Below are 14,621 nucleotides of genomic sequence, written 5' to 3' on the forward strand. Positions count from 1 at the left end.
ACACTAATGCCAAGTGATTGTCCTTAAAGACAGATCTGACCATATTACTCCCCTCCTCCAAAAACTCCAGTGACTCACTACTGCCTTTAAAATAAATTATCATCTCCTCTAGTTTTTAAAACACTTAAAGTATTTCACAATCATTACTTATGTATAATCTTTGGCTGAATCTTTTCCCCTTATATTCTACTCCCTCTTGGTCCTTTTCACTCTTGTCTTAAATTTTTTTTTTTTAAATTTAGAACTTAAGAAACAAAACAAGCATTTCCATAACATAGTAGAATGGGTGGAGGAGGAGGAGTGATTGTACACAAAGCTTGCTATTCCTTTTAAATATATAATAAAATTATCATGTAACTTTTTTCCTCCCTCCACCCTACTTTAGAGATGGCTACCATAAAGAACAAGAACATGTGTGTATGTATGTATAAAACCATTCTATACATCTATTTATCATTTCTTTTTCTGGATGCAGCTAGAATTACCCTTGGACAAAGCATCAGCCCTGGAGTCAGAAAAGCCCAAGTTCAAATCCAGCCTCACAAAAACCCCAAACCAAACAGCATAGTCCTTCATAGGTCCTTTATAGTTATTCACTCAAATGATTTAAATGATTTATTTACTCAGAGTTGTTCTTAAAACAATATTATTACTGTACAAAATATTCTCTGGTTCTGCTCATTTTACTCTTCATTATTTCCTGCAAAGCTATCATGTTTTCTAAAAATCATTGAGCTTGTTTCTTGCAGCACAATAATATATTCCATCACAATCATATATCATTACTTGTTCAGCCATTCCCAAATTGACAGACATCACAACAATTTTCAAGGTTTTTTTTGTTTTTGTTTTTTGCCACCACAAAGAAAACTACCATCAATATTTTAGACTATATAGGTTCTTTTCCTTTTTCTCTTATCATCTTGGGAAACAGACCTAGTAGAAATATTATTGAATCAAAGAGTATAGACAGTTTATTAAGTCTTTGGGCATAATTCAGATTGCTTTCCAAAATGAATGGATCAGATCACAATTCTGTCAATATTGAATTAGTGTCCCAATTTTTCCACATCCTCTTCAATATTTGTTATTTTCCCCTTTGATTATTTTAGCCAGTATAAAATGATATTTCAAGGTAGTTATAATTTGCATTTTTAAACCAATAACTATTTATAGAATTTTTTCATAGAACTATAAATTATTCTTATTTGTTTATTGGAAAACTACCTGTTCATATCCTTTGACTAGCAATTGGAAAATGACATATTTTTATAGGTTTGATAAAGGTATTTATATGTCCTTTCAATTTTCTGTTTTTCTTCTCATCTGGGCTACTACATTATTTGTACCAAACTTTTTTATTGAATATAACTAAAAGTAGTTCTTTTGCACCCTACCCTGCTGTGTCTTGTTTATTCTTAAATTGTTCACCTATTCTTAAGTCTAATATGTCATATATACCATATTCTTCAAATTTCCTTGTAATGTTTCTCTTTATATCTAGGTCATATATCTATTTTGATCTTATCTTGGTAAATGGTGTTATAATAATGGTCTATGCTTAATTTCTACCTCTGTTTTCAGCTTTTAGCTATTCTTCTGAGAGATGATGCCAAGTAATGGAGTTTGGACTTGTGAGAAGTGGAAAATCTTCTTGAATAGGGAAACAATAGGATCAGAACTAGGGAAATTGCTTTAGCAGTTTTGAATACTATGGATTGGAGGAGGGAAGAATGGTGCTGATGGGGACTGATGTGGGATGTGTGAGTGGAGAAACCTTCAAGGAGGGAGTTTCCTTAGACCCTGGGCTATAACTTCCTTGCAGAAACCATTCATGAAAGAGTTCCCAAGCTTGCACTTTGTGAAAGACCCTATCCAAGCCTGGTTAAGCTGAGAGAGAAACTAAGGGAAGTTGGACATAGCCTGGCTCAAGGTCGATCTCACCTCACTCCATCTGACTTGAGAATTTCTCTTATTTCTAGCCAAAGGTGAAACGTGTGGCTTCTTCAAATCCTGTCCATACTTCTGTTGTGGAAACTGCATTTTCAAGTACTGCTGCTCTGATGTGCTGAAGAAGTTTGATGACAACGACATTTTGTGCTCTGACAGGTATACAGTTTGGGGAGTAAGGGAGGGAGCCCCCTGCTTCAGCTCTACAGATAGGGGCTTTTCAGACAGAACAAGGGCCTGGCTGAGTCCAGACATTTTTGCTGTTCTTGTATTGGTGATCCAGATTTACTTTAATTGTGAGGAGTTTTTTAAAGACATGAAACCCTTGAATGCTCAAAGTGCTAAAATCAAAAAGGGCTCTTTAGCAAATTAAGTTGTTCTACATCAGAAGCTCATAGACATAAGGCCACCTATTTTACAGATCACAAATACAGAATTTCAGAGTTGGGAGTTAGAGGTCATGTAATTCAAACTGTCACTTTGAAGAATTTCTTCTGCCATATCTTCAAGAACAATCATCCAGCCTTCACTTGAAGACCTCCAAAAACAGTTAACGTGTCTAGAAAAAGAACTTTCTATTCTTGAATAATTTTGATTGTGTGGAAGCATTTCCTTATACAAAATTTTGAATTGTTTTGTGAATTTTGTCTTTTTACAACTTCTAACTGTTCCTCGGTTTTGCCTTTTGGGATTAGGCAGAAGTCTATTCCTATTTCTATGTGACTATCTTTCAAATGCCTTTGATATAATTTCCTTCATTCTTCCCTTCTCTAGGCTAATCTAGATATAAGAGAAACCCAAGGACCTTCATCCCCTTGGTTTCCCTTCTCTGGGCACTCGACAGTTTACCGACATCCTTCCTAACATGTGGGATCCAAAATTGAGCACAGTACTGCAATTTGAGCAGGGCAGAATGGCACCATTTTTCTATGGTCCTGGATACTGTGCCATTCTTTAATCTAGCCTAACATGGTATTAGTCTTTCCTGGCTTCCATATCACACTGTTGACTTACATTCAATTCATAGTCCACTAAAATCGTCTTATGTTTTTCATATGAACTACCTCCCAGCCATACTTTCCTTACCTTATCCATTTATTTAACCCAGATTTTATGTTTATTCCTATTACACTTCATCTTATTGTGGGAATTTTATAAGTGGGAATTGTGATGTACAGGTACAATTCCAGCTTCTAGGAAGTCTGAGAATGTCAAACCTCTTGGGCTCAGGAATTCTAAGCTGCAGTGGGCCATGCTGATATTGAATTCATTCTAGATTTGGCATTAATAATGAACCTCTGTGAGAAAAGGGACACCAGATTGCTTAAGAGTGAAATGGCTCAGGTTGAAAATACGGAGAGTCAAAACTTTGTTTTTATTTACTTTTAAAATGTTCAATAGCACAGAACTGATATCTGGTGTTCTACATAGGAAGTCACCTTTCAATACAGACATAGAACTATAAGTGATGACTCTTTGGAGCTAGCCATTCACTGAAGTGTAATTCTATCTTATTAATACCATTGTAAAGTCCAAAAAGCCCCAACTTTTCTGCAAGAATAGCATTAGAGAATTTAAATTATTTTCTAAAATTAAGGTAAATTATATAGAATTCCTTTGATTTGCCCATTTAGTTGCCATGTCTAAGAAGAAAATAAATTATTTGACTTATTATATTTATTATGTCTGACTCTTCATGACCATATTTGAAGTTTTCTTGGCAAAAATACAGGAATGGCTTGCCATTTCCTTCTCCAACTCATTTCATAGATAAGGAAACTGAGGGAAACCGGTTTAAGTGACTTGCCCAAGGTCATTCAGCTGTTTAAGTATCTGAAGCAAGATTTAAACTCCAACAGATGAATCTTCCTGACTTCAGGCCTGTTGCTCTATCTACTGGGCCACCTAGTTGCCTTTGCTTGACATGCTCTCTAAGCTTAATTAAGGCATGCTCCCTCTTTGGGATCAATATTTCCTTCTTTTAGACATTCACTAACTATTATTTTTTAACCATAAATTCCAGTACTTTATTTATTTATTTATTTATTTATTTATTTTTTATTTTTTATTTATTTTTTTTATTTAATAGCCTTTTATTTACAGGATATATACATGGGTAACTTTACAGCATTAACAATTGCCAAACCTCTTGTTCCAATTTTTCACCTCTTACCGCCCCCCCCTCCCCTAGATGGCAGGATGACCAGTAGATGTTAAATATATTAAAATATAAATTAGATACACAATAAGTATACCTGACCAAAACGTTATTTTGCTGTAGAAAAAGAATCAGACTCTGAAATATTGTACAATTAGCTTGTGAAGGAAATCAAAAATGCAGGTGTGCATAAATATAGGGATTGGGAATTCAATGTAATGGTTTTTAGTCATCTCCCAGAGTTCTTTTTCTGGGTATAGCTAGTTCAGTTCATTACTGCTCCATTAGAAATGATTTGGTTGATCTCGTTGCTGAGGATGGCCTGATCCATCAGAACTGGTCATCATCTAGTATTGTTGTTGAAGTATATAATGATCTCCTGGTCCTGCTCATTTCACTCAGCATCAGTTCGTGTAAGTCTCTCCAGGCCTTTCTGAAATCATCCTGTTGGTCATTTCTTACAGAACAGTAATATTCCATAATTTTCATATACCACAATTTATTCAGCCATTCTCCAACTGATGGACATCCATTCAGTTTCCAGTTTCTAGCCACTACAAAAAGGGCTGCCACAAACATTCGTGTACATACAGGTCCCTTTCCCTTCTTTATAATCTCTTTGGGATATAATCCCAGTAGTAACACTGCTGGATCAAAGGGTATGCACAGTTTGATAACTTTTTGAGCATAGTTCCAAACTACTCTCCAAAATGGTTGGATTCGTTCACAACTCCACCAACAATGAATCAATGTCCCAGTTTTCCCACATCCCCTCCAACAATCATCATTATTTTTTCCTGTCATCTTAGCCAATCTGACAGGTGTGTAGTGGTATCTTAGAGTTGTCTTAATTTAAATTCCAGTACTTTGCTAAGAATCAAAGTCAAGATCATCAACTTAGATTCTGCTGATTCCATTCTCTTCTTTTTTTCTTTCTTTCTTTTCTTTTAAATTAGAGGATTTGCCATAGAGCAATGAGAGCAATTTTCCCTTCTAATTCTCTAATATATATTATATAATTCTCTATAATTATAATTCTGAAGCTCACTTACAGTAGTTCACATTGAATCTTCTGGGCAATTAGGTGTCAATATCTTATTATTTCCTTACTTATCTTGAATATTAAATCCCTTTTGAGAAAGAAGTCTCATGAGGCTGCTAGGATTCCAACCCAGGTCCTATGACTCCAAATTTAGCCGTCTTCTCACTGAACCATGCTGTCTCTCAGTGCGGAGCTAGGCCCAGACATAAGACCAGAGGGTCATTAATTACAAAGCTGTGATGAAGTGAAGATAATATTTGTAAAATGCCTCATAAAATGTAAAGCACCATACATGCCAGCTATTGTTAACATTGTTCTTTTTATTATCATATCATATCTCAGATCTTTTTGAGAGATTTATCCCCTTCTCTGTGTCCCTAGAGAGCAGAAGTTCCCCACCTGATGGGGTGTTTCTAGCGATCCCCACAGGGAAAGAGAACTTTGTTAAGAGGGCATGGCAAATATTGGTAAAGAACAACGTTATTCTATTGAAATAGTCTGGAAACTTCTAATTGATTTCCAACAAAGCAATGATATTTTTTGTAGACAGAAATGTCATTTTATTTTGTTTTTTATGTGTGTGTGTATATATACATATATACATATACATGTGTGTGTATATATGTATATATAAATAAACTTTTAGAATTTATCATATTAATATATATATATATATATATATATATATGATAAATTCTAAAAATTTGTTTTGTTTCACATTGCATAAAAGGGACGAGAAAATATGCTAAGAAAACCAAAGGGTAAGTTGGGAACTCCTGATGTAGAGCATGTATCAATCACAGAATAATAAAAATTAGTCCTGTAGTGCACAGTACAGTTCTGTACTACATATAAGACACTTTCTGCTCAGTGTTCTTTGAGGTAGGGAAGATACATTTTATCTCCTTTACAAATTGAAAATTTCAGATTCATCCAAGGTCACACAGTTACTAAGTGGCAGAGTAGGGATAGAATCCAGGTCTTGTAACTCTTGATATATTATTTTCTTAATATTTTGTGTGCTTCTCAGAAGTCAGGGAACTTAACATTAATTGTCCACTGCCTTTTGCACATGTGATATTTAAAAAGGTTTGAAAAAGAATCTAAAACATAAACTTTCACAAAAAGAAGGAAGGGGAGAGAAAAGATCAAAAGAAAATTCCCATTTTTAAAGCCATCTTAAGGCTCAGTAACCATATATAGCCATTAGTTTAAAAAATTTAATTTGGCTTATAAATTAGTTCTAGTAGTAGAAATAGATGTGGAAAAATAGACTACTCTTTCCAGGAAACGTTAAGAACAAAAATAGGGAAAAATGTAAATGGCAGAAGATAAATCAGATTTAACATTTATAATGTTAATTAACTTCAGTGTCTTGATTAGCAAGAAAATAGATTGTATTTTAAATGCTCATCAATAAGATTTTGATAATATAAATATATGTGTACAAAAAGATGAGGAAAGCCACTGTTAAGTATTCTGCGTCATGACTTTTTTTTGGGGGGGAAATACAACTGGTAATATCAAATAAAATTTAATTCAAATAGGAAAATATCAAAAGAGAAAGAAAAAGGATATTATCCATAATTGATAATGACTACTCATGCTTAATACATCTATGTTAAATAACTGAGTAGACCAATTAATAAAAGCTAACATTGATATGAAAAGATGTCAATCCATTATCAGGATATGAGAAATTTATTTAAAAGATGAATAACAAATAAGCAAGTAAGCATTTATTCATTGCCTACTATATGTCAACCACTGTCTGTTCCTCTCCTGGCACATTCTACCAGAAGAAACGTGTACACAGAAGTATATAAAATTATGTACAAAGTCAGGTTAGCAAGGGAGTCAAGCAGAGCTTCAAGTAACTTTTGAATTGAGTTTTGGAAGGAGTCTTGTGATGGAGGAGTCTCCAGACACTGGGTATTTACTTGTACAAAAATACAGAAGTAGGAAATCTAGTTATGTTAAGAACTGCAGGAAGGCCGGTTTGGTCGAGCTGTGAAGTATGTACAGGTAATAAGCTTAGAAAGCCATATTATAAAGGGCCTCGAATCTCAAGTAGAAGAATTTATATTTGATTCTAGAAATAATAGGAGGGCACTAGAATTTATTGAGCAAAGAAATGACACAGTTACACCCTTGTTTTAGGATATCCTTCTGGAGAAGTAGATTGTGGAGGGGAGTGATTTAAGGGAGGAAAACTAAATAAGAAACTATTATAAAGATATCACAGGTCCTAAATTGGAGATAGATAAACTGCTGGGATGGATGAAAATAGTGGAAAACTCATAAAAATAGATCACTGATCTCAAAAAAGTCCTTGGTAAATTCAAAAAAGCATAAATTTTACATACTATATTACAGAATGAATTTCAGTAAAATTAAAAATTAATGTCAGTAGCATGAGCAAAAAATGTATCTACATAGAAACTAAAATATTATCTATCATTAGTTGGACTGAAAAATCCTGTTTTAAATGTTGAACATTTAGAGATAATAGCAATGATAGTAATGTATATAGAGAGATCTTTGGGTGTATTCAAAGCAACTTTATAACACTGGATTTTTGTATTAATAAGAGAGAAAAAAGAAAACAGTGAATTGTCTATGTCTCATGATATTCAGATTGCTTGTTAATAATCTAGAGACTGGGGAAAGAAAACAAAGAAATAAAAAGTTTAAGAAAAAGAGGGGATATTAAAATAAAGATCAGAATAGAAATAAATTGAACAAAATTCTAAAGAAAGAACAAAATTATTATGGGAAACCAAGAGCTGCTGGTCTTTTAACACAAATGATAAATTTGATAAACTATAGTAAATATAAATTTTAAAAGACAGATATAACTTTCCAAAATTAAAGAGGAAAGAACAACTGCAAAGGTTAAAAGGTCATCAAAAAATAATGCTGTTAACTTACTCCTAGAGAATTTAAGTGAGATGATTATTTGCAATCTTGAAAATGACAAAAACTGAAAATTGATTGTTTAGGGGCCACATCAAAGAGGAAGAAGTAAAGCAAGTCATAATTCCATAGTTTGATGGGTTCATGATCTTAATGATGTGGCTTCTTTATTTGCTAGTAAAGATGGAAAAGATATGTCTCCTTTCCATCATTCCTGTCCACATCTTTCTTTAAATCCTCCATAGAAGATACATCCAGCACATTGGGGGCTCTCCTCCAAATATTTTGAGCATAGTAGTTGAACAGACCATCTGCTTTCTTTCTGATATATACTATATATATGATATACTAATATATATATATATGATATATATATATGATATATATATATGATATACTAATAACCAACATTGATCTATCATTTTAAAGTTTGTAAAGTGCTTAACAAATATCTCATTTAAATTTCATAACTACCTTTGGAATTAGATGCTTTTATTATCCCCATTTTAGAAGTGAGGAAACTAAAGAAAAAGATTAAGTGCCCTGTCTAGGGTCATACATCTGTCAAAGAAAAAAACATTAATTCTATACTATGTGCTTTAGGCACAATCTGCCAGAAATAATTTTTATTAAAAAATTTTTATTTTTAGCATTTCTAACCTAAAGGGAAATATATCCCAACTGGCTTAGTTCCCATATGCCTTTGGACATGGCTCTACCCCTAGATAGTACAAGGTAACATTTATAGAAATCTTGAACAAGAAAGAGATTATATTGCGTTAAAATACAGTTGGAGCTTAACAACAGTTTGGGCAGAACAACTAGAACTTGCTTATTTTTTTCCTGGATTCTTCCTTCTCCAAGTAAGAAAGGTCCCCTTCCTGTGATTGTATCTGTTACCTTTTGAATGGAAAAGAGAATAATTCATATTGTTCTTCCGGGGACTAGTAAGGAAAAGATCTTAATTAGATAGGTATTCTTTGTGATTTCCATTTTTAATTAATTTCCTAAAGAAAGTCATTTGTTCTTATCTAGCTTCTTAAGGGGGCAAGTCTGGAAAAGGGAAAAAAAAATACATAGAAAGTCTGAAAAATAGACAGTACTTATTTCCAGAGAAACTGCAAAGGAGGATTTTATGCTTCCACAGTAATTGATCCATTTAGTCATCCAAATTCTTAATGATTTTTTTTTTTTTTTTTAATGATCTCATGTTTGAAACAGTTGGTTTGATGTTTTGGAAAGAGATTTGACCTTCAAAACCAGGAAAATCTAATTTCCAATCTCATCTCTAATATAGTGGTTGTGTAACCCTGGCAAATCACTTGACTTCTCATTGCTTTAGGCAACTTTTTCTTTTCTTTTCCATAGTGTTTTATTTATTTATTTTTACAAATATATGTAAAGAAAATTTTCAGCATTAATTTTTGTAAGACTCTTGTGTTCCAAATTTTTCTCCCTCCCTTTCTTACACCCCCTTTCCCTAAAACAGTGAACAGTCTCTTATGTTAAATATGTGCCGTCCTTTTAAACATATTTCCATATTTGTCACATTGCAACTTTTTCTGCTGATCTGTACTCCCTGGGATATTTCCTTATCTGAGAGTTCCCAGATTGCATTTGAATTATACTGCCTTTTTAGTGCAATTTATACTTAGATTATTGTAATCATTGGGCATATTGTTCTGGTAATGTTTTCCTCTCTGGATCACTTTATATGTTGTCCCAACATATAATAACAGATTTTATGTTTGTCATTTCTTGTGGCATAAAAGTATTCTTATTTATTTGCAGCCATCCCTCAATCTATGGAAGTTTGTTTTATTTTCAGGTTTTTGACTGTGTATTTGTTGTTTTTTGTTTTTTTTCCTATCACAAAAAGTATTGATGGACTGTTTTGGTATATATGAGATCTCTCTTTTTTTTTTCCCATTCAAATTTGTTCTTCTTGGGAAATATGATCAAAAGTGGGATCATTGAATCCAAAGATACTACTGATAATGCCTCTATTTTATAGATGAGTGTGATTTGCCCCAAGTCATAAGTAAGAGCCAGGATGGACTTTATGAAAAAAAAAAAAAGGAATTGGATCAGTACAGGGGGCTCATCCCCTCTTCTTATGGCAGAGACCCTTCAGACGGTCTGGGGAAGCTATTGGTCTCTTCCTCTCAGAATGAAAGTTTCAAATGGCTAAAGCAAAATATATGATTTTACAAAAGAAACCATTTCTATTGAAATACAGTTATCAAAATATTTTAGATAATATAATTCACAGATTTCACTGGAACCCCTAGACTGGATGATCTCTGAGGTTTCTTTAGCTGGAAATCTTATGATCATTTTTTGATTTTTTTTTTTTTTTTTTTTTGTGATTCCCCAGTCATTTCAGTCAGTTTTGGTGACCTCATTTGGGTTTTCTTGACAGAGGCACAGAATGTTTGCTATTTCCTTCTTAACTCATTTTATAGATAAGAAAACCGAGGCAAACAGAGCTAAGTGACTTGCCCAGGATCATACATACAGCTAGTGATTGAAGTCAAATTAGAACTCAGGGCTCCTAACTTCAGAGCCAGCCTGACACTATCCACTGCACCACCTAGCCACCTTCAGTTTTGATTAGTATTATCAAATCACTATTTTTTTTTTTTAAGAGTTCAACTTACTAAATTGTGTTGATCCTTGGGACTGAAGCCTTTGCTAATTCATGTGGCACAAGTTTTAGATTTTGTTTCTTTTTTTTTCTTTTCAGATCGATAGAGTGGGAAGAAAAAGACGAGAAAATGGGCTTTGAATCTGACCTTGACCATAATCCCCCACCAGGGTAAATCCTTCCCTTTTGCTTTGTTTCATCTGCCATCTCTGGAAATGCAGGGTATATGGACAGGGGTGGGAACTGTAGATGGCCTCATTGGACAAGTGGAAGAAGGTAAGTGTTTGGGTTTAGGGAGGGTATGGATAGAGGTGAGAAAATTAGTGTGTTATAGACTGCATGGGAGTGGAGGTGAGATGAGTGATACTTATAGGGTATGTAAATAAGAAGAATATAGATGAGCACAGGGTGCTAACTGACACTGGGGAGGGAACCTAGATTCTCACATGGATAGGAAATGTGTAAATGAGCATAGACTATATGTGGTCAGTTGGAGATATATTGATGAACATGAAGTCATGATTGGGCAGGGAGATAAATTGTCACAGGTGGTCTAGGGGCAGGTCGTAGGCAAGTTCTGGGAAAACTGGACCTGGGTGAATTGAGAGCTGTGATAGCTAGGGGACCTACGGCATAGGCAGGCAGTGTCTTCTTCCACCCTGTACCATCTGCCTGTTTTAGGGACCCCCTACATGTTTGCTTCAGTAATGAAGCCAAAACTGTCCTTCCTAGTCTCTCTATGACTCTGAGCTCTCTGATTTCATGCCTAGTTTTTTAGGAAATATAGGACATAATCAATGTGAATGAATCAGTGTGAAGTGCTATATGTGAAGTGTTGAGATGGTTATAGGTTTGGAAAGATGAGACTGAGGGCCTACTAGCCCTGTATAGAATATTCATATACAGGTTGCTGTTTACTAGAGATCACCATTGTATTAATGTGCAAGAGTTTATGTTTCTTTATGCATTATAGTGTATACTTGTATGGATGTATATGTCTTTGTATATTTCTGTAAAGGAGCTTCTATGTATTTAAGAGTCTCTGTGCCCCTCTCAGTTCATATACCTAGGAAGGAATTCTCTGCATGACTATACCTGTATTATTTGAAGTACATGTCTATGTATATGTTTACATATGCATGTTTTTGTGTTGAGAGAGTATTTCCTGGAAGAATCATATTAGTTAACTTATTATGTGCCAGGTAATATGTTGAATTTTAAAATTAAAAGAAAGACATTAATTTGTGATGGATCTATGCAAGTTTCATTATTTTCTCCATCTCCGTTCACATGAATTAGAGATAAAGGAAGCAGAAGTAATTCAGAGTTAAGATTTTGGCAAGGAGTGATTGTGGATCAAATTGTCAATGGATTCAAGAGTAGAAGTCTAGTATAAAGTTGAACTGATTCACCAAAGGGTCAGATTAGGGAAGGAAAAATACTATATTCAGTACAAGAATGCCGCCTCAGGAAAAAACTGAGGAGCAATAGAGATAATGAGAGGTTAGATTGAGGAGTAAGATAGGGACAAGAGTTGTACAGTGTAGGGAAAGAGAGAATGATAAAAGATAATGATCAGCCAAAAGAATTTGAGAGTTCATGATGTTCATGAAGTGGAATATTTGAGTATTGGCAAGGTCAAAAGTATCATCATCTCTGTTTGGAATTGAGGAAAGACTTATGACAGGTAGACCTCCCAGTAGGCTATTGTGGTAGGCCCAGTGGGAGGTGATGTGCACCAGAATTGGGGTGGCCCCTGAAAGAAGTGAGGTAGGCATTGAAAGGTATGTTGGGACCAGATTATAGAGATTGTCCATTGTTAATTTAAGAATTCAATATCTTATCTTTTGGGAGGTTGGCAACCCCAGAAAATTTTTGAGTAGAAGTCTTGATTCCAGGAAGATTATTTAGGATGCAGGTAGGAAAGCATCATGATAGTCTTGGAGAAAGGTAATAAGATGTTGAGTTAGGATGATCACTGAGTGAAGAGGAGATGGAAGGCTTATATGATAATCATGGTTAACTCAAGACTTGGTGTTTGATTTAATGCAGTAAGGTGTGGAAGGTGGAAGAGTCAAAGGTGATGACAAATTTAGGATCCTGGTAGAATGGTGGAACCATCAGCAGAAACAGAAAAACTAGAAGGAAAGATTTTAAGAGATGAGTTCAGTTTTAGACATATTGAATTGAAGGTGGGACTCCCTGTTGAAGTCTATAGAACACTTGAAAAATGTTTATTGAATTAGATTTTCAAGACATGCACTTGGAAACATGAGATGTGTGTGTGTGTGTGTGTTGTGTGTGTGTACACATACAAGAGTCATCTGTAGAGAGAGAATAATTGACCCTGTGAGAATAAATTATATTTCTAAGGGAAAAAAGAAGAAAAGAAAATAGAGGAGAGAGCCTTGAAACTATGAGGATAAATAATATCAGAGGAGAGGGGAGGAGAAGAGGGCCAGGAACAGAGTCTTAGGCAGTGCCTAGATTTAATTAGTCAGCTGGCATTTAAGTGCCTGCTTAACAATGCTAAACTGGGGATACAAAGAAAAGGCAAAAATAAAATGGTCCTTGCTCTCAGTTAACTCACAATATAATGGGGGAGATAAAATGTAAACAACTATGTACCCACAAAACATGTTCAGGATTCACTGGGAATAATCTCAGAGGGAAGGTAGTAGCATTGAAAAAAGCTTCTGGATTTTGAGTAGGGAGAGGGTGATAAAAGCAGAGAAAGGAGGCTGAAAGAGTTATCTGAAAGATCAGAGGAAAAACCAAATAGGTCAGTAGCATAAAAGCTAAAGGAGGAGAATGCGTTAAGCAATATAAACAGTGTCAAATACTATAGAAAGGTCAAGAAAGACAAAGACTGACGCTGACGTAAAAGCCTTTGGATTTGAAATTTAAGAAATAATTGATGACTGTAGATGTTTAGTAGAGCAGTAGGGAACTAAAACATGCTCATTTGCAGGAGGAAAGGAAGGGGGATGGTGGGAGTGATGAAAAATGCAAAACAAACTTTTAAAAACCAGCAACTGTACTTAAATGTGCCAGTGACCAAACAGCCAACAAGTCAAGAATTCTTTTTGACCCCTTTTCTTTCTCACATTGACACTCCCTGACCCTTTTACTCTCATAGTCTGACTGGTACCATCTTTAATGATTTATAGAAACCTGCTTCAAGATGGCTTCCATCCTTTATTCTGCATTCTCTGACTTTGGCTGTTCCACCTGTTCTTAATCTACATAATTGTATTCTGGCCCCATATATAAGTCTCCACATTGTTAACTAGTATATTAGAAGAAATTTAAACAAGTGGCCTCCTGAAATCCTTTTTATTTGGGTTCACCTAGTCTTCCAGTTTAGTGAAATTAATCTGTCAAAAAAATTATTCCTAGCATAACATTTTTTGTAAACCAATGCTGGCTACTTGTAATCACTGCTTTTCATTCTATAGCCTCATAAATTGTACATTTAATAATCCATTCAGTAGATTTCTGGGGATTTATGTTAAGATCTCTATAGTTTCTAAAATTGACCTTTTAGAAAATTAGGATATTTTCCTAAAACATTCCTAGACTAGTTTTTAGTACACTAAGATATAATTCATCTAGGCTATCATATAAATTTTTTTTTCTACCTCTCTTAGAGATGGCTACTATTAGATACAAATGGGAGGGGAGGGGAGGGGAGAGAGAGAGAGACAGAGAGAGAGAGAGAGAGAGAGAGAGAGAGAGATATGTTCATTATTCTATTTATCAGTTCTTGCTCTGGATACAGATAGCCTTTAATTTTTAATTAGTATATTTTTAGTGGTCAGCAATTACTTACTCAAAGTCATTCTTAAAACAATATTATGGAGAGAGCACCAATCCTGAAGGCAGGAGGACCTGAGTTCAAATCTGGC

At 34.5% G+C, this 14,621-nt stretch overlaps 1 protein-coding gene across 7 annotated transcripts in view; it reads left to right on the forward strand.

Moving 5' to 3' along the window:
- The window catches only part of SHISA5 (shisa family member 5), a 41,444-nt gene that overhangs the window by 7,777 nt on the left and 19,046 nt on the right, over positions 1-14,621 (forward strand). For all 7 annotated transcript variants that reach the window (XM_031961227.1, XM_031961201.1, XM_031961204.1 and 4 more), the window contains exons 2-3: positions 1,983-2,109; positions 10,813-10,884. In XM_031961227.1, the coding sequence (XP_031817087.1) occupies positions 10,844-10,884 (41 nt within the window). In that variant the 5' untranslated portion in view covers positions 1,983-2,109; positions 10,813-10,843. The remainder of the gene's footprint in view (positions 1-1,982; positions 2,110-10,812; positions 10,885-14,621) is intronic.

This window comes from Sarcophilus harrisii, chromosome 1, assembly GCF_902635505.1.
Source record: "Sarcophilus harrisii chromosome 1, mSarHar1.11, whole genome shotgun sequence".
NCBI classification, from domain to species: domain Eukaryota; kingdom Metazoa; phylum Chordata; class Mammalia; order Dasyuromorphia; family Dasyuridae; genus Sarcophilus; species Sarcophilus harrisii.